Genomic DNA, 18201 nt, shown 5'->3' on the forward strand with positions numbered 1-18201 from the left:
GCACCAATGTAATGATTGAGCCTTGCAAACTGACACTGTTTAAACTCCGCCCTCCTAGGATGAACTTCATGTAAATACCATGCAGCCGAAAATAGAGCCGAACTGATCACTTATTTTTAAAAGGCTTGATGTTGATGGTGGTTGTCTGATTAAAATGCACATATTAAAGAGTGTAGCCAATAACTGTAGAAAGTAAAAAAAAAAAAAGAAGAAGAAGAAGAAGAAGAAGAAAGAAGTTAATTTGGCAACAAAAGGTGAGTTTGTGTTTGTGTCCATGTGAAAAGGAAGAGCTGTTTCTGATCATATATGGAGGACCAGTGGGGGAAAATTAAAAAATACTCAAGATAACTAAAAAATTATTAAATTAGAAATTAAGTCAAAATGTATAATCAGTATATGGTCATGTTAAAACTCTGGGTCCACATTTAAGGTGGATAAAGTAAACATTCTGCCATTTGAAGACAAAAGAGACTGCATTCGTGATAGCAGCTTCTTTAGGCAGGACATGCTAACAATAGCATGCTAACATGCCCACAATAGAGTGGCGTAGTTTGTAGTTCGAAAACCTGGAAATCAGTTAGCGTTTTTAGCACACACAGTTCCCTCATCTCAAATTCAGAGTTTTTGTTGTTTTTTGGCTGAATGCCTGTGGTTAACACAGGCTTAAGATATTTACACGTTCCAGTTCAAAAATCCCATAGGCTTTTATCAAGGGAACCAGCGTGATGCTAACTTCCGGGTTATCCCACAGAAATATGTCATTGTTACACTACTCTCTGACAAGTAAAAGTTGTGAGGTTTAGCAGATATAATGTTTTGCATGTTCAATTTGAGATGTACACAAGTGGTATTTCTTATTCAGCCCCACTTACACAGGCAACCAAATTACTTTCTGTTTTCTCTAGAACTATAGCAGCATGCTAACAAAATACAAAGTTTAGCTGTGGCTGATGAGAATGTATGAAAAGTCACAACTTTGATTAAGTATCTCATAATTCTGATGATGGCAGAAAAAACAATCATTTTGACTAACTGAATATTTCTATTGTTTTCAAATACATCCTCTTCTTTTCCTTCCACAATTGGTCTTACATGCTTATTGAAATTACAATAAAATTAGGAGAAAAACCACGCAAACACTGTATGTTGTTATTGGGTTAAAGCGCCATCTTCTGTAGCCCAAGTGAAGTTTTCTGGGACCTCTTCATTTATTTACATATTCTTGTGGCCCTAAAGAACTTAGTCAGCTGCAGACAACTTCCTACTAGAATGCAGATTAAATTCCTGGTGTGGGAGATGATTATGTTGATGGATGTCCTTTATTCCCACAGCTCATCATATGACAGACAGTGTGTGTACCACACGCAGGTGTGTGGCAGTGGGAGTGATTCTGGGAAATGCGGGGAAGTCCTCGCACATTCCCAGGGCTGATAAACATTCACTCCCTGCTGGGTCGGTCTGGCTTCACAGTGACCATGATCCTGCAACAGTGGTGGCTGATTTTGGCTGTGGGTGAGTGAATTCACTTTAAAAAAAAAAAAAAAAAAAAAGTCACCCTCCTTTGAATCTCTTAACCTCCATGTGTTTGCATTTCCTTCTGTCTTTTGGTTTGTTTTCCATGTTAACTTTTGATTTATTGTTGACCTTTCATTTGCATGTTTATAGCTGATTGTCATTTGCTCAAGCATTGCATAAAGTGACACTGAGGTGTTCATTCCATGTTAGATTGGCAGTTCCAGTTATGTATATGTTGAAAGAACGCCGTGATAAATGTCAACTGCCTTTGAGTCTTGTTTTTCCCAAGAATTAATGATGTATAGGTCAATACATTTATGACTCTGAGGTTAATTGTATAGTTCCAGAGATGTTTTCAAAACAAAGAGGGGACAGTCTATTAAAATGGCGAATGTGAACTTATTGCAGGCTGTTATAACTATTAAAGCTAAGTTTGACCATCTGAAACATAATTTTGACTGGTCGAAATAACATTGTGACTTGCTAGAATGTTTATTAAAGTATCTGTATCATCGTGTCTAATTCTGAATTAAAGATACTATATAAAATGTAAACATGTAACCCTTTTTTTTCTTTTTAGTTTAATCTCTAAATGCTCCAAAACACTTAATCTGCAAATTAAAATCCTAACATTTTTATTACCAGTTATAATTCGTAATTTTAGTTCAACATCTCGTCATTTTTTTTCACTACCGTGGAGTTTGCATATCTGAATTCACTGAAATTATTTATGAAGAAATTCCAGATTCAGCAGCAGTGTAACAGCAACAAAGTACAGTTTACCTTGAAATGTGGCCTGGTGTCCCTTCAAATTGTCACCGTCCATCATCGAGAAGTGGTAAAATGGTAAAAGAAAAAAAAACAGTATTCAAGCTTCCCACCTTGTGTGAAAATGGCCGCATGGGAAAATGGTCTGTGATGATGAATCTTAGTTTGTTAGTAAATGAGTCACCCTAGATGTCAGATCGCCAACCCTGCTGTTATAACCAGGGAGGATAAATGATGTTTACCTAGTTGAATCACATCCACAGCAACTGCTTGTCTTTCCCTTTTTCTCCCAGAATGCACCTGTATATGTGTCTCCAGTCAGTCTTTTCCTCAGAAGAGACAGTGTGCCTTCCAAGTGACTCCCCAGAACAAAATATACACAACTGTTGGCAATGTAAGCGGGTCGGTGCAGCTCTGCGAGAACACCGAATGCTGTGTGGGCTATTATGTGGTCATTGATGGCCAACTAAAGGTTGACGTTCGTGGTAAGAAACCATGAAATAAGACACCTGGACAAGGACCTCTAGACTCGTAGTATATTATGCAATATGTAATAAATATAGGTAATTATGCAGGGTTAGTATGGTTATCCTGTTTTCATAATTGTCTATTGTGTTACTGGTTTTTGCTGTTGCAGCTTGTGATATAGCTGAAAAGTCTTGCCCAGATGCGACCTGCAAGGCACAAATGCGCTTCAATGGTCGCGTCATTAAGTGTGTGTGCAACACAGACCTCTGCAACAGCAACATCACCTGGCCACTGAAGTCAGAAGAGCCTCCACTTGCCTACCCGTATTCTGGAGGTATGATAATAATAAAATCGCCAACTAATCATTGTATATCACTTGGCATTATCAACTGACATTATGCCACAGTGGCTATTTTATTTTCATCACAGAAAATTGTATCAATGTTTTAAAAGCTCACTATCCTCCACCTTTGACTCCCCTTTAATTTTTTTATTTGATTGGTCAGATTCCTTTTTTTTAGCAAATATCATATGTTTGCTCCTTTTCTAACATCCTGCATTGATTTAATAATGGAACATTTAGAATGATTAATACACTGGGTCATTATTAATCGTTCACAGATAACACTAACATTTACTTTTTGTTTTCTTTTTTTTAGATGACATGGTGAAAACTGGTGTAATTCTGTTTGGGGCTTTGATTATCCTGGGTCTCATGATCACTGCTGCCAAACGGCTGAGCCTCTTTAAAGAAAGAAGTAAGGATGTTTTAAGCATCGTGGAAGCAGGGCTGTCATCCATCCAGGAGTTTTAGTTTTGTGATTTCCTGCTTTATGTTGATAGTTGATCTCCATGTGTCATGTTTTACTTTCCACTTCCTGTCTTTGTCTGTTTTCCTGCCTTTTCTTCCTGCTCATCTGTGATCCATGAGTTAAAACTCCAATTAATCATTATTATAGTGTTTGGTCAGAAAAATGAATAAATGATAGTATCCCTGAGCAACACAACACCTCAATCACTCCTCTTATATAAGCCTCACTGCGCTTCATGCCTACCTGTTCTCATTTATCGTACCTCACCCTCCCTCCCATTCTTCTATCTTGCTCTCCATCTTTCTCTTTCTTTCTTAAATGAGGTCTGCCAGGAGCTGCCACTGATCCCTAACGAAGCCTTTCCCACACTGCAGCCGCTTAACACATCATCAACATCACATTTATACTCTATTGCCTTCTTTCTTGTACTCATATTCCACCTGAATAAATATGTACATCTCATTGATGGTGTGGTCCTTGCTCGTGAATTGTTTGTCAGGTCTCACCCTGCGTCTCTGTTTTCCTGTGTTTCTCATCTATTCCCTGGTCCTGTCCTCCTGTTGTTGCTGGTTTGAACTTTGTTTGCTTGTAGATTACTCCTGTCTTGTTGCCAACCTTCTGGCCTGCCGTGTGTTTTGGATTTTTAGCATTTTGGACTTTGGATTTTATGGACTATAGCTTTGGCTGCATTAAAGCTATAACTTTTAGTTCTGTCACCTGCCTGCTGCTTTTCACAGTGAGCAATGTACACAACATAAAGGAAATTTAATTTAGACATCATTCTTATTATCTGAGAATGGTGTTTAAATTCAGCAGCTCTCAATTGATCACTTTCATGGGATTAGAATTGAATTCAGATCAAACAGACTGTATAACTGTTGCGCTTCTAAAGGAAGAAGTGGTTCTGTGTCAAAAAACCTTTCTTGATTGAAGAAAAACATTCTCCAGTTATGTGTCCATATTTTCTAAACTCAGATTGGGTTCTCATGACGTTGTCTTCTGACCTTGGAGCCTTTTATTCTATCTAACGGGCTGGCCTTGGTGTTTATCTCTGCTGTAACACTCCCTTTCACCTCCATCCTTTGTTTTGTTACTCTTCAATCAGGCTTCTGTGTCTTTTCTGTGACTATTCAGACAAGCTGACTTTATTGGAAAGTCAGATCAACTTCAGTGAATGTGTGTTAATTTAAAGACTTGTCTATTTTTATTGTTTAAGATGAGGATCCACGCTCCCCTGATGATTCTGGTGTCTCACCGCTGTGTTCCTGCCAGGCAACAAGAAGCTGTGAGATTGACATTGCTGACATTGAACTAGAGCAGGTAAACTGAGCCATCTAAGTGGATTTGTACTGTATAGCTAGTTGTGTGCAAAATATCAGTGCATCATACAGTCAGGTGATCTTACCACGTGCTGATATTTTACCTAAATGTTCATACCTTTCTCAGATTGTGGGCCATGGGAATTTTGCAACTGTCTGGAAGGGGAAATACCAGGGATCCGTGGTGGCAGTGAAAGTTTTCCCTGCAGGCTGGAAACACAAATTTACTGCAGAGAAGGAGATTTATGAGCTACCGCTAATGAAGCATGCTGGGATTGTCCGTTTCCTGGGCACTGGGAGAAAACCGGATGGAGACAATTGGCTTATTGTCCTGCAATATGCTGAATATGTGAGTGGCACTGAGTGGTCAAGGAGGAAAAGAAGAAATAGATCAAAAGGATTTTATAGGCAACTGAAAACATTATGTAAGATTTCACCACTACTAAATTGCATTTGCGTTTCCTTTATCATTTCTTTAAGCAGGAGGGAGGTGCACACATATACACTTACATCACAGTTTTACATACCTGATGTCAAAGTCGTTGAACGCTTTACACTCTTTATTGTTAATGTGCTTGGACCTAAATAGTTACCTTAACTTTGATTTCAGGGTACTCTCCACCCTTTTCTGCGTGACAACACCAGCAACTGGACGTCGTCACTGAAGTTGTGCCAGTCTTTATCGCAGGGGCTCGCCTATCTCCACTCTGACATCCGCAGGCACGGTATTGGCCAAAATATGATTTTGTATGAATTTGTGCGTGTATATCTGAGCCTACTTATGAAGAAAGCATTCCTGTACTGGCATGTGGGTATAATTTATGATTTAATTTAACTTTTCTCACAGAATAAAATGTATTAAAGTGAGTATTATTCTGCTGAGTGATTAACAAAAGCATAAGGTTGCATACAAGGGGGAGAATTTTCTTATTAGCAAGTGTGTCTTTTCCAACAGATGTGCACAAACCTTATGTGGCCCACAGAGACTTGAGCAGCTCCAATGTGCTTGTGAAAGCCGACGGTACCTGTGCCCTGTGTGATTTTGGATGCTCCACCATCCTGCGTTCTTCTTCAGGACATTGCTACAGGCAGAACGACACAGCAAACATGGAGGTGAGACCCAGGTGGAGCTGGAATTGCCTGGAATGAATTAAAACCTACACAATGCGACGACGTCCAACAGATGCCAAAACAACCAGTCCACATTTCTATCCATCTGCAGAGTCATGCTCAGCTGGGCACACTGCGCTACATGTCCCCTGAGGTCCTGGAAGGCTCTGTAAACCTGAAAAACACCTGGTCTCTCATGCAGGCAGACATGTATGCCTTGGCTCTTCTGCTGTGGGAGATCTGGATGCGCTGCTCGGATTTATTTAAAGGTAAATTTCTTTGATCAGATACATGCATGCAAAACAAACGTATATGGTAACTAGAATAGAATATATGAAATATAATGTATTTATTCAAGGCAAGCATAGACATCTTTACAACTTTACCCCCTCCTAAGGTTTCTCTGTGGTATTACTGTTGGCGCCGCCATTGAAAGACAGTGTTAGTAACATGGCCACCACTAGCAACCTGGCTACTCTCCAAAATAAAAAAAACAACCACAGCAATTCCCAGATTACCTAGAATGTGTGATCTCATAGCACTCTCAATTACATGAATGTCCATTCGTTCACTCTGGTTTTACCTCAGTTTCTATTACTCTTCATCTTTGCCTTCTTGGCCAAGAATATTCCAAATATTGGGGATAATGTCAGTACTGTACAGATCTTTACAATTTCAGTTTCTAGTTTGTTCTTGAGATTGATCTGTGTAATCAGCTGTTTTCTCTGTGCACTGCTTGGATACATTTTACTTGTGTTGTGGTACTAAAGGGATTTTAAAAGTCATACAAATGTCTTCATCTGGAGTTGTTCCAAAGCGTATGTTGCCTTATGAATCTGAGCTGGGAGCCAGTGTCACCAAGGAGAGCCTCATCCTGTACGTGTGTCACATGGAGAAGAGACCCGAAATACCCCAACACTGGGAACTGCTACCACAGGTACGCTTAGACCAGGTGCTTCTTATTTTCACCTACAGACTTTGTACTGGCTAGATAGCAATGAAAATAAGTGCAGAGGATAGCTTATGAAGATATTAATGATAGTGGTGATGTTGAGTCTGTGGATGTATTGACCAAATTCTCACAAATTTCAGGGACCTGAACTTGAGGAGATCCTGACAGACAGTTGGGATGTTGAGCCGGATGCCCGCCTCACTGCTCACTGTGTTGCGGACAGATTGGTTGCTCTCCAGTCTTGTTACTCGATATGATTTTTTTCCCCTTCCTTCCTTTTTTTTTAAACAGCTAAATTAGTTGTATTGTACATATCAAATATTTGCACTGTTCTCGTGTGACCACTGTTTAGCTTTGTGGTATATTTTCATCAGTTTGAAATGGGAATTATTATTTTTGTGAGTGAACACAAATGATTAATTATAATAATAATTGTTTGTGTTCCTTTTCTAATTTTTTGTAACTTTTGGTTTTGTGTTTAAATATTTAGAAGAAACACACAACTACTAGGGGTTGACTACTGACGGGGTTAAATAAGAGATTAAATTATGATCTCTCACTTCCAGATATCAGAATGAATGTTGGTTCTATGGGTACCTATGAGGTATGACTGGAAAGCACAGACTTTTGTGGATTCAGTGAACTTATATGTATTTGTGTGATGAAGTCAGTCCCCACAGTTGTCATTTCATTATAGTGTGCCACTGTATAAAAACAAGCTGTCCAGCATAACCTGAACCTACTGCCTGGGTAAGAGTGGGGTCTTGGAGGGTTTGTAGGTATCTGGTTTCTGAAAAGTGAATGTATTTCTGTCTAATTCTGATATAAAAATATTAATAAGGCTTAAAATGATCGATATAAACATTACTGGAGTTTTTTTCTTTACTTGGCTTGAGTCTACTTAACTTTTTTTTAATTGATTTTAGAAGTTTACTTTTTTACACTGCCTTATTATATTACGGACTCACCAATCCCCTACGAGACTGAATGCAGCCTGAGATCCTCAGGCAGAGGACAAGGTCAAGGCAAAAAACCCAGGATAGCTGCTGGAGGATATCTGGCAGATTAGAATCAGAAATTCCTTTGATAGTTCTGCAAACAGGGAAATTTGTGATTAGCTCTGTTTTGCCATTAAAAAGTACTTATTGTTTTTAATATTTGTGCAATTCTTACCTTGCGTGTTTTATTATTGTATTACTGTATGAACTGAACTATTGTACATCCTTTATCTGTCATTTCTCCAGTTTTTTTTATCTTTGTAAAAAACACTCTGTACTTTATTGCCCAGGCCATCTCTAATGACCGGCTTCCAGCACAACACAGAAGTCCCATGGAGCCCTCTTTATAACCAATTTGTATTTTAAACAATAAAAAAAATGCATGTTGATTGCAGTGGTTATTTATTCATTTATTTATGTATTTATTTATTTAGATCAAATAAAATCCTGTGTTGTTGTTGTTTGGCCTACATATTGTTTGTGTGAGAGTGAGTCAGAGCAGTCAGGTGTGTTTGAGCGTCATGGGCAAACCTCCACCTAAAATACCACTTGCAATTGTTAAACATCATTATTTCCGTTATGATGATATCATGTGCCACAGAAACACGTGGGTCAACTTTTCATCATCCACACGGGTCGCTGGACTGGTGTCATGTGCCGAGCCTTTAACAATGGGCGTGGCTTCCTCTGGCACTGCTTCCGTGGAGCTCGATGCGGAAGTCAAGCTCTGGATTCCTGACAAACCCTTTTTCTTGGACGAACCAGACCAGACCTGAGACAAGTTTTCTAAGGTAAGACCACGAAACGAATAACAGCGACTAGCAGCAAAACAACCCGAAACTGCAACAGTTCGATGATTCAGACTTTTTTCTTCTCATTTTTGTCTCCGTACGTGCAGCTTAATGTGGAGTTAGATAGAGAAGGTGTTGCGAAATGATTGTTAGTTGAGGGATTCACGTAAAAACCACAGTTGACACACCATGTTGTTCACGTCATGACCTCTGATGAGTGCTCTATGTTATACAAAGTTTTGTGTTTTATTGGTTGTTGAAGCCTGATAAACTTTTTATTATTATTTTTATTTTTATTTTTATTTTTTATTTATTTATTTTACTTTTCCCCACTTTTCCCACTATTTATATTTTTATTTTTCTTGTATTGTTTTGTGGCTTTTTTCCCCTTTTGTTGTTGTTAATCATATTGACTTCTTGTGTTTTTTGTGTTTGACTTGACTATTGAGTGTTTATTCTTTAATATTGTCTTCCTGAGTTTCCTGCTTTTGTTGTTTGTCAAACCACTTAGTTTTTAAAGGTGCTCGATAGATAAATATCTTAGTAGTAGTAGTAGTAGTAGTAGTAGTAGTAGTAGTATAGACATAGTATACTTAATAGAATGATCCTGGTTTTTTTTCTATAGCTCAGCCAATAATTCTCTTTCACCCTGTAAAATCCCAATTTCGAGCAAATCTAAACTCATGGCATTATCAAAAAGTTTTGACGTTATGTGGATATTCGTTAAATACATTGCCTGTCTACAGAATGGTGGTTATCAAGTTTTCTGCTCAGTAGTGCTGAGTCGTGATCATAGGTAGAAAAAGTACACACATTCTGTACTCAAGTAGAAGTACTGATTCAACTTTACTCAGGTAAAACAGAGTACAGGCTCTGAAACATACTCAAAGTGAAAAAGTAAGAAGTGTCCCTCTGAAAGTCTAATGGCCATTTCTGTCCAACGCTAACTGAACCTCATGTCATACTAATATAATTCAAAGACTGTTAAACTTAAAAGTAAAATTGTCAGCAGTAACGATTTCTAAAAAAATCTAAGTACAGTAACAGTAAAAAAGTATTTGTATTTCATTACCTCCCACCTGTGGTTTACCTTTTTTTTTAATTACTGTAAGATGTATATCCTACATAATTAGTCATCTTGACCTTTTGATACTGTAAGATACAAGATGTAACAGCCCACTGACAAGAGCTGGAACAGTTTAACAGTGTTGGAGTTCTTATATACAGCAGATATAACAAAGAAAACAGATGTGCTGACGGATTGAAGGAGATCATCAGGACAGAAAACCAGAGAGCTGCACTGTTGTGTGGTGACTCTTTGATTTGGATTAGATCAAATTCCATGTACTAAATGGTATGAGGTGAAGTGTTCACCACCCTGTGATTTAACTTCCTTCTCACTGTTTCTTCAGGATTTCTTGTGAAAACTTAAGTGTTTGACTTGCCAGGTCAAAAAGCATAACCATGTGGCCAAATCAAGGTGAGATACCATCATACATAACCAGCATTTTATGTTCTTGCCATAGGCCTGTTGAATAAAGGTGCTCTGAGTAATACATGTATGTGTGACATTATGTATATCAGGTCCTCCCCCTCCAGTGGGCCCATCGAACCCTGCCTACCCTCCTGGCTACAACCCTGCGTTTCCTTCTGCACCTGCACCAGGAGGCTTCCCCCAACCAGGCCAGTACCCAGCTGGGATGAACCCAGCCATGCCACCAAATGTACCACCAGGGGCGATGCCTTACGGAGCTCCAGGTCAACATCCTTATCCAATGGCTCCAGGTGGATATCCAGGGGTTCCTCCTGCAGGTGTTCACCCAGGTCCATACCCGCACTCTCCAAAAGGGGGTCACAAAGGTCATCACAAAGACAAAAAAAAAGGTCACCACGGCGGGATGAATCCCATGTTAGCTGGAGGAATGGCAGGAATGGGAATGGGAGTGGTCGGACATAAAGCCCACAAAAAGATGAAGAAAGCAAAGAAGGGGCACAAACATGGGGGGCACAAACATGGCAAGGTGAGTTTGGGTGGTAAGATACACCATGTAAGAGATGTTTGAAATGGCACCTCATGCAAATGTGAGCCTGCGGTCGCTCCTCAGCCATAGTGCTGCCAACACAAACCTTCACCAAGCAATATAAATACAGTCTTGTCGAGTGCAAAGTGCAGGACAGCAGCAGCAGAGGAACCAGGAATGTCAGGAGTCAACATGAGTCAACTTTAAGGAGAGATATAGACTTTTACAGTTAAGATTACTTATACAGCCAGGGCACACCCAGACACTAGAATGCACTTTGGACTTGACCATTTTTTCCTTGAATGAAGACTCATCAGAATGGATTCTTCTGTCAATCAGCTATTAGGTTTATAGTTTCAGCTCTACTTAAATATCCTTTTTTGTGATTTTTCTTGCACAAGAAGAATTGGAGAAACACAAGACCACCTGAAACTATTAGCTGACACTGTTATCTCCTCACAGCATCAGTGGTAGTGTACATGACAGCCACAAATGTTAGCCTCACTCTGCCATTCTCCATTTCACCATTAAGATCTTCCATTTGGATTTGAATAGATTCAGTTAAGACTGGTGTTTTCAAGTTTCCATCTAACAAGGTTGCTGTGAGCACAGTGACTGTGCAGTTTTGTCGGTGTGTATTATTGTGTTGGCTTTTAAGAGAGTTACAGCAGATGTGACCTGTTAAATATTCATATAATACATTTAGCTCACATTTGATATCCTATATAAAACCATGTAGCTTGAATTATGCTAAATTATGATGTATACTTTGACATTATCTGAAGCACTTTAGTTGAAATCAGTTTTAAAATCAGTGTTACAGTGACATCTAATGGCTGCTGGGAGACTCATGCAAGACGCAGCAACAAGTGGATCTGTAAACACATCTATACATGAAATGTTCTGAAGATACAACATTATGAAAAATCATTAAGCTGTAATTGCACCTTTGTCATTCGTACAATGTATAAAAATTATGAAATGTATATAATGTGACTCTGTTCCTCCACAGTCCTCCTCCAGCAGCAGCAGCAGCAGCAGCAGCAGTGACTCCGACTGAGCCCATCAGTTCAAGACCAGGCTTTCACAGAAATGCTGCTTTGCGAAAGGGCACACCTACTATTAACAATCAACACAGAAAAAACCTGCTCATCAATTTGAACAGGACTTCTGTGAAAGTGCAGTGTTTTTGCATATCCTGCATTTTATCTATATACACTATAAATGCATGCGTAAGCTGTCGTTGTGAACATCTGCACAGCGTTTTGGCTGTATTAACATTCCACCATGTATTTTTTTTTTCTTTTAGTTTATGGCATTGATGTCATTATTTGAAGAGGGACTGCAGCAATGTGCAGACAACTATCTTATTGCACAGCTTTGTTTTGATTGAGAATATCTAACATTACAATTCAGTAAAGGAAATTATGTAAATTATGTATTTTGTCTTAGGAAGATTAACCCAAAGGTGGAGAACTATGCAGGTATAAGGTGTCTTTATGGAGACACTACTGCAAATGACTGCAGAAAAAACAATCTGCATTGCTTCATGTCCGCAGTAATTGTAATTATTTGTAAAGGGTTTTAACTTAATTCTGCCTCAATAAATTAATGAAAAATGAAGAGTCTAAGATGTGCGTGTTTTCCCTTGAATGATGAGAGTCTTAGTCACTCACTAGTGGTCCTATAAACAAGAATTATTTAAGTTTCTTAATAAGAAAGATGCTGAAGGAAAAAGGAAAACATATTAGAAGCATGATATACCTATTTTATAATTAGTTTTTAACTACATGTAAAATACACACCCCTCTTGTTGGGACATTTTAAAGTCCAACAACATTTCTATTGTAAACAATAAGTCTTATTTTTAAATGATATCCTATTTTTCAGCGCTATGTTATATAACTGCTGCACATTTTTTTGGTTTTCAATTTAAATATGATTTCTTTATAAAGATCCTCACAATGACTGGTTGGTGGCTCTGTGATCTCACATACAGCGGTTTCCTTTTCACTGAAAAGCACAGGTGTTAGTTATTGAATGAACGATGACTGAATTCCATTCAGCTGCCTTGACATCCTGTTATTGTGCATGCTGGATCCCTATTACACTGTGATGGCCTGCTCAATATAACAGCCAATGTTAATGTTATTAGTGACACCTGTCGTTTTCCTACTATGACAGGTCAAAATGTCTAGGCTACCACTGCCAAACCAAATCTTGTTGAAGAAAACAACGTATGAGATGGACAGGCTACCTGTAGTGAGATCAGTATCGTAATATCGTTATCATGAATTATTTTGATCACCTTGAAGTGAAGATCTGATGTGGTGACAGCCCTAATGTAAACCTAATGCAACAAACCTAAAGTTCTGTTTGTATTTGTTTTAAAAGTAATTTAAAAAATATGCATTTAATAATATTGATAATAATAACAATACTTTAGATAGCATCTTTAAAAACAGAGTTTACATAGTGCTATGACAAACAAGCAAAAGCTGGAAACTCAGGAAGATAATGTTATCTTGATAATGTTATGAACGCTCAACAAGGACATCTTGTCTAAGGTGAAGTTAAAACAGGAAGGCAGAACAGAAAATGTAAAAACTCAGAGAGTCAATATGAGTCATTACAAGTAAAGGGAATGAGAAGGAAGAGAGAATAAAAAAAAATTGATAATGTTAAAAAAATGTAAAAGGACGATTAGAAAATGACATCACATTAAAGTAATTAGGAACACAAAAAGCTTGTGAGTAGCAAAATATGAAACAGAATAAAGAATAAACGACTTTACGTAGATTTAAGTACTAAAGGGCGTAAGAAAAAAAGACATCACAAGGCAGAAATTAAAAACATGAATAGTCTGAGAACAGTAGAAAGAATGAAAGTTGAAAATTTAGTTAAAGCAAGCAAAAGCAAGCAAGTCTATAAAAGTGTGTTTCAGGTAGTGATTTATAGACAAGCCAAAAACACAGTTTTTAATTGTTTTGGTAAATTTCTTTGTTGTCTTTATTAGAGCAAAGTCCATTAAAACTATAGAGAGCCCTGTGTATCATGTATAGCTGTTTACATACCAGCTGATCCATGATGTAATGGATTTATGTGTGACTATGGAGTGTAAATCATAGCCTGGTTATTTCATGTCAGGTGTGTGTGTGTGTGTGTGTGTCACTGAAACAGAATTTACAATGGCTGAGAGTAAACATCATTATTTCCATTATGACCATCTTTTGTACCACAGAAACTGGTGGATCAACTTCACAGTCAAAGCTTATTGGACTGTTTCCATTACGCAAATAATGGGCGTGTGCGGGTACCGTGGGCGTGGCTTCATCGTGCATGTTTTTACTGTTCCCATGCACCACAATGCGGAAGACATATAAGGAACTCTATTCCTGACGAAACTTAAGCAGACCTGAAGCAAGTCTCTAAGGTAAGATAACGAAATCTACTCATGATAAAACTGATAAACTACAAAAGTGCGATTATTCAGACCTAGTTTAGATCTGTAATTTGATCTCTGTGAGCTGATGTAGATTTGCATTTGTTGTGAAATGTACATGTGATTTCTGAGACCGTCATGTTTTAAGCTTTATGAGCTGTGATGAGTTCTCTTTGTGTCCGTCAGTAATGTTTGTAAGAGGTGTAGTTTCTTTTCCAAGTATTTGCTCAGTTGTAATAAAGATGTATCCACAGTAAAATCACCTTTTGTGCAGGTGAGGTTAATTGGAAAACTTTCTTCAGTTTCAGGTGTAGCCCACCTAATGGGGTGGAAACTGATGTGCTATTGTAACTGTAAATTGAGGGTTTTTTTGTCTATCTCATACAATAATTCTTAAATCAATCAGTAAAAAAAATTAAATCTCATCACACACAATACAAATGTTGTGACACCTTGTACAGGCACCACAAATTTATGTTTGATCTACCCAGAATGATTAGTCATTCCATTTTCTTTACAGTATAAATACAGTCAGTTCACTGATCAGGTGATATTAACAGCTGTCACAGGTTCTGACGCTACTCAAATAAAGTTTGATATCACTGTGAGTTGAATGCCATTGAGCTTTTACCTTCTTGTGGACAAAACGAGTAATTAGAAGTCATCTTCGAGACATTTGCTGTAGAGCCAAGTGATAAAATGTGTGATAGTGAAAACTTTTTACTGACTGATTTTTCTAACTGATTTACAGAAACCACAGAACTGCACTGATGGAAAGAATGTGTAGTGACTTTATGGATTTAGATTAAGCAACACCCAAATACTAAATCAAAATAAGAAACTCCTTAGATAATACATTTTGCTCTTTTCATGTATATTAACTTTACTTCATTAATATTCATTGACTATAGACTATATCAAATTATATGTTTCTGCTATTGTGTTGATATGGCAATGTATTAATCGTGTAGCATTATAAATTATTGGATGGTTTGAGCTTCACAGTGGGAAAATGTAAGTCTCACAGGAAAACAATTTGACATAATTGTGTTTTCAACAACACATACAAGCTTTTTTTCATATTAAGATCATGAGCAGATTGGTTTACTGTAATTTTGTGTCACACTTCTGTCATTTGATATGACGAAAAAATGTTCCACCACAATTTCTTTCACTGTGTTGAATGAACAAAGCCATGTTGTTCTTCATTTTTTGATATTAAATGAATATGCAGGCAAAAAAAAAAAAAGAGAGCATTTGTGTAAGGCCTTTTGTACTTCTATTGTCTGATAGAAATAGTACAGCACGTCACACAGCAACAGCAAATATCGATCCAGCTGTCAGGGAGGAGAAGTTAGCAGAATGAATTTGACAGATGTGTGAGCTTCCTCTCATACTGAACACAGTATCTGCCAGTCACATTTTCAGCTGTCAGGAAGCGTTCCTCCTCATGTAATGGGCACATTATGTCATAGTCGGCTGAAAATCACAGAAGTTGCTGTGATGACATTTGAGAGCCATGAGGAAATGTATCATCCGTCTTTAACCTGAGTACAAACATAAAGCTATAAGCTGGAGAGGCCTGAAGACACAACGACAGGATCTCACACCTGATCTTGACCCTCAGTTTTCCAGCAGTGATTTTGCCAGAATGTAGTGCCATCTGGTCAGGGATTCAAACCAGACATATTCTGGCTACTACTTAGCTTCTTTTACCCCTGGTTTAGTTGCCGTCCAATATTACTAAAAGCCCTGATACTGACAGGTACATTAGTGGTTTTAGTTTTTAAACATATTACTAAAGTTATTCTGCCTTCTTCTTCTTTTTCTATGCATCTTAAAAAAACCTTTTTAAAATGTTATCCATCACTGACCTTTGCACTTTTCACTGTTTCCTCAGGATTTTGTGTTACTACAGAAGCATTTGACTGTTCAGAAAACATAACCATGTGGCCAAATCAAGGTAGGATATTAGACATACACACACATGCACATACACACGCACACACACACACACACACACACACACTTTCTGCATGTTTTTTAATCAGCATGTATGTGTGCTTATATGTCTATCAGGTCCTCCCCCTCCAGGGCCTCCTATGGTGGGCCCACCAAACCCGGCCTTCCCACCTAGCTACAACCCTGCATACACGTATCCTGCTGCACCAGGAGTTTTCCCACAGCCTCCACATCCACCATACCCAGCTGCAATGAACCCCGCCATGTCCACCAATGCACCCCAAGGGGCGATGCCTTACAGAGCTCCAGGACCTTATCCACATCCTTATCCCATGGGTCCAGCTGGATATCCAGTAGGCCCAGTCCCTCCTGCAGGTGTTCCCCCGGGTCCATACCCATGTTTTCCAGGTGGGGGTCACCACGGAGGTCACCATCACCACATGGGTCATCACCACATGGGTCACCACCACATAGGTCATCACCACGCCGGTTACAACTACAGAGGTTATCATCATGGAGGGGTAAATCACTTCGGTGGAGCATTATCCGGAGGATTGGCAGGAATAGGAATGGGGCTGCTCGGACATAAAGCCAACAAAAAGCTGAGGAAGAAGATGAAGAAAGCCAACAAGTGGAACAAACACGGTCACTGGAAGGTGAGACTTGGTTTAAAGATACACCTTGTAAGAACTGTTTAAAACGGCCCCTAATGCACGTGTCAGTATTAGATAAAAAGATGAAACTTGTTGAGCTCCAGGCTCCATCAGGGCCGCAAACACACACCTTCACCAAACAATATAAACAGAGTCATGTAGAGTGCAAAGAGCTGCACGCCTTCACAGAAAGGATCAGAGAAATACAAATACTTAAAACTATTCCTACATCTACTTTTTTTTCTGGAGGAGAAGAAGATTGTAGGCAAGATTAAACCAAATGAATCCATGATCCTTTACAATCTATTACAATAGGTTTGTAATTAACAGCTATTGAAATAGTGAGGTGATAATAACTTTCCTTCAGCTTCTTCTGACCCCGTGTACTTTGTGAGTAATGGGAGGTCATTTTTAAACTTTCATCTTGTCAATAATGACAGATTTTGCCCTCGTGAAATGAAATACATTTGTTGTATGTGGTTAAAAGTCAAAGGTATTAAAATATGTGTACATATGTATTTTCTCTCTTTCCTTCCAGTCCTCCAGCAGCAGCAGCAGCAGTGACTCAGACTGAGGCCACCGGCTCGTGACAAGGCTTTCACAGAAGAGCTGCCTCACTGACTATTAACAATAAACACAGAAAAGGTCATACTATATATATATATATATATATATATATATTATATATATATATATATATATATATATATATATATATATATATATATATATATATATATATATAAACAGGATTTCTTTGAAAATGTGTGGTTTTATTATATTGTGCATTGGCTCTGTGTATATGCAAAAACAACTTTCTTAATGTGCAACTTTGCTTTAGAAATATGTACATTGTTAATTGTGAAATCACAATGGTGGACAATGTTACAGATATTTATTGTCTTTACTTTTGATGCTTCAAACACCTTCAGCAGATTAAACCTTTACTTTTTTAGGTTTTGAATGCAGGACATTCACTTCAACACAACCGTAGAAAAACTCTCTGTTGTTTTGAATCTGCACCAACTGTTATAATGTATAAAAGGCCCACATCCTGCTCAATAAATGATGTTTAAATAGACATGTGTCGCCCCTTTGGTAAATATTGAAGTTGTAGTACACTTGAAGCCCACTAGTGGTCATATAAGTAAATGTATTATTGAAGTTTGTTAATATAAACACATTACAAAGCATTCCTATTTAGAAATTAAACGTTTAAATATATGTAAAACACGTGCTATCTGTTATTTCCAGCATCCACCTCTTACTGTGATGTTGTAAAGCAGAGCACTAATGTTAACTATTGCACGCTAAAAGTCTTGTCTGTAAATTATAATAATTCAATTAAAGATGCCGTATTGCTGCATGAAGTCCCACAAATATGCTGCGA

General features: G+C 38.1%; 3 protein-coding genes across 4 annotated transcripts; all 3 read left to right on the plus strand.

Annotated features, from left to right (window-relative positions):
* Positions 1 to 111: 111 nt before the first annotated feature.
* LOC119020990 (anti-Muellerian hormone type-2 receptor-like) lies at positions 112 to 8336 on the plus strand. Of its 2 annotated transcripts, none has more exons than XM_037100836.1 (12): positions 112 to 254; positions 1332 to 1512; positions 2577 to 2768; positions 2921 to 3085; positions 3411 to 3509; positions 4780 to 4883; positions 5010 to 5231; positions 5493 to 5607; positions 5838 to 5995; positions 6105 to 6261; positions 6799 to 6929; positions 7085 to 8336. In XM_037100836.1, the coding sequence occupies exons 2-12, from the start codon at positions 1398 to 1400 to the stop codon at positions 7199 to 7201; spliced, it is 1575 nt and encodes a 524-aa protein (XP_036956731.1). In that variant the 5' UTR covers positions 112 to 254; positions 1332 to 1397; the 3' UTR covers positions 7202 to 8336. The 2 variants fall into 2 exon arrangements, with proteins under 2 accessions (XP_036956731.1, XP_036956733.1); XM_037100838.1 differs by having other exon boundaries at positions 2577 to 2677.
* A 287-nt stretch (positions 8337 to 8623) lies between these two features.
* LOC119020994 (proline-rich protein 13-like) lies at positions 8624 to 12379 on the plus strand. Its single transcript, XM_037100848.1, has 4 exons — positions 8624 to 8733; positions 10146 to 10213; positions 10318 to 10754; positions 11767 to 12379. The coding sequence occupies exons 2-4, from the start codon at positions 10198 to 10200 to the stop codon at positions 11812 to 11814; spliced, it is 501 nt and encodes a 166-aa protein (XP_036956743.1). The 5' UTR covers positions 8624 to 8733; positions 10146 to 10197; the 3' UTR covers positions 11815 to 12379.
* A 1712-nt stretch (positions 12380 to 14091) lies between these two features.
* LOC119021200 (proline-rich protein 13-like) lies at positions 14092 to 17892 on the plus strand. The gene is made up of 4 exons (XM_037101295.1): positions 14092 to 14187; positions 16097 to 16159; positions 16276 to 16814; positions 17350 to 17892. The coding sequence occupies exons 2-4, from the start codon at positions 16144 to 16146 to the stop codon at positions 17383 to 17385; spliced, it is 591 nt and encodes a 196-aa protein (XP_036957190.1). The 5' UTR covers positions 14092 to 14187; positions 16097 to 16143; the 3' UTR covers positions 17386 to 17892.
* The last annotated feature ends 309 nt before the right edge of the window (positions 17893 to 18201 follow it).

The sequence above is a fragment of the Acanthopagrus latus genome, chromosome 6 (genome assembly GCF_904848185.1).
Source record: "Acanthopagrus latus isolate v.2019 chromosome 6, fAcaLat1.1, whole genome shotgun sequence".
In the NCBI taxonomy this organism is placed as follows: domain Eukaryota; kingdom Metazoa; phylum Chordata; class Actinopteri; order Spariformes; family Sparidae; genus Acanthopagrus; species Acanthopagrus latus.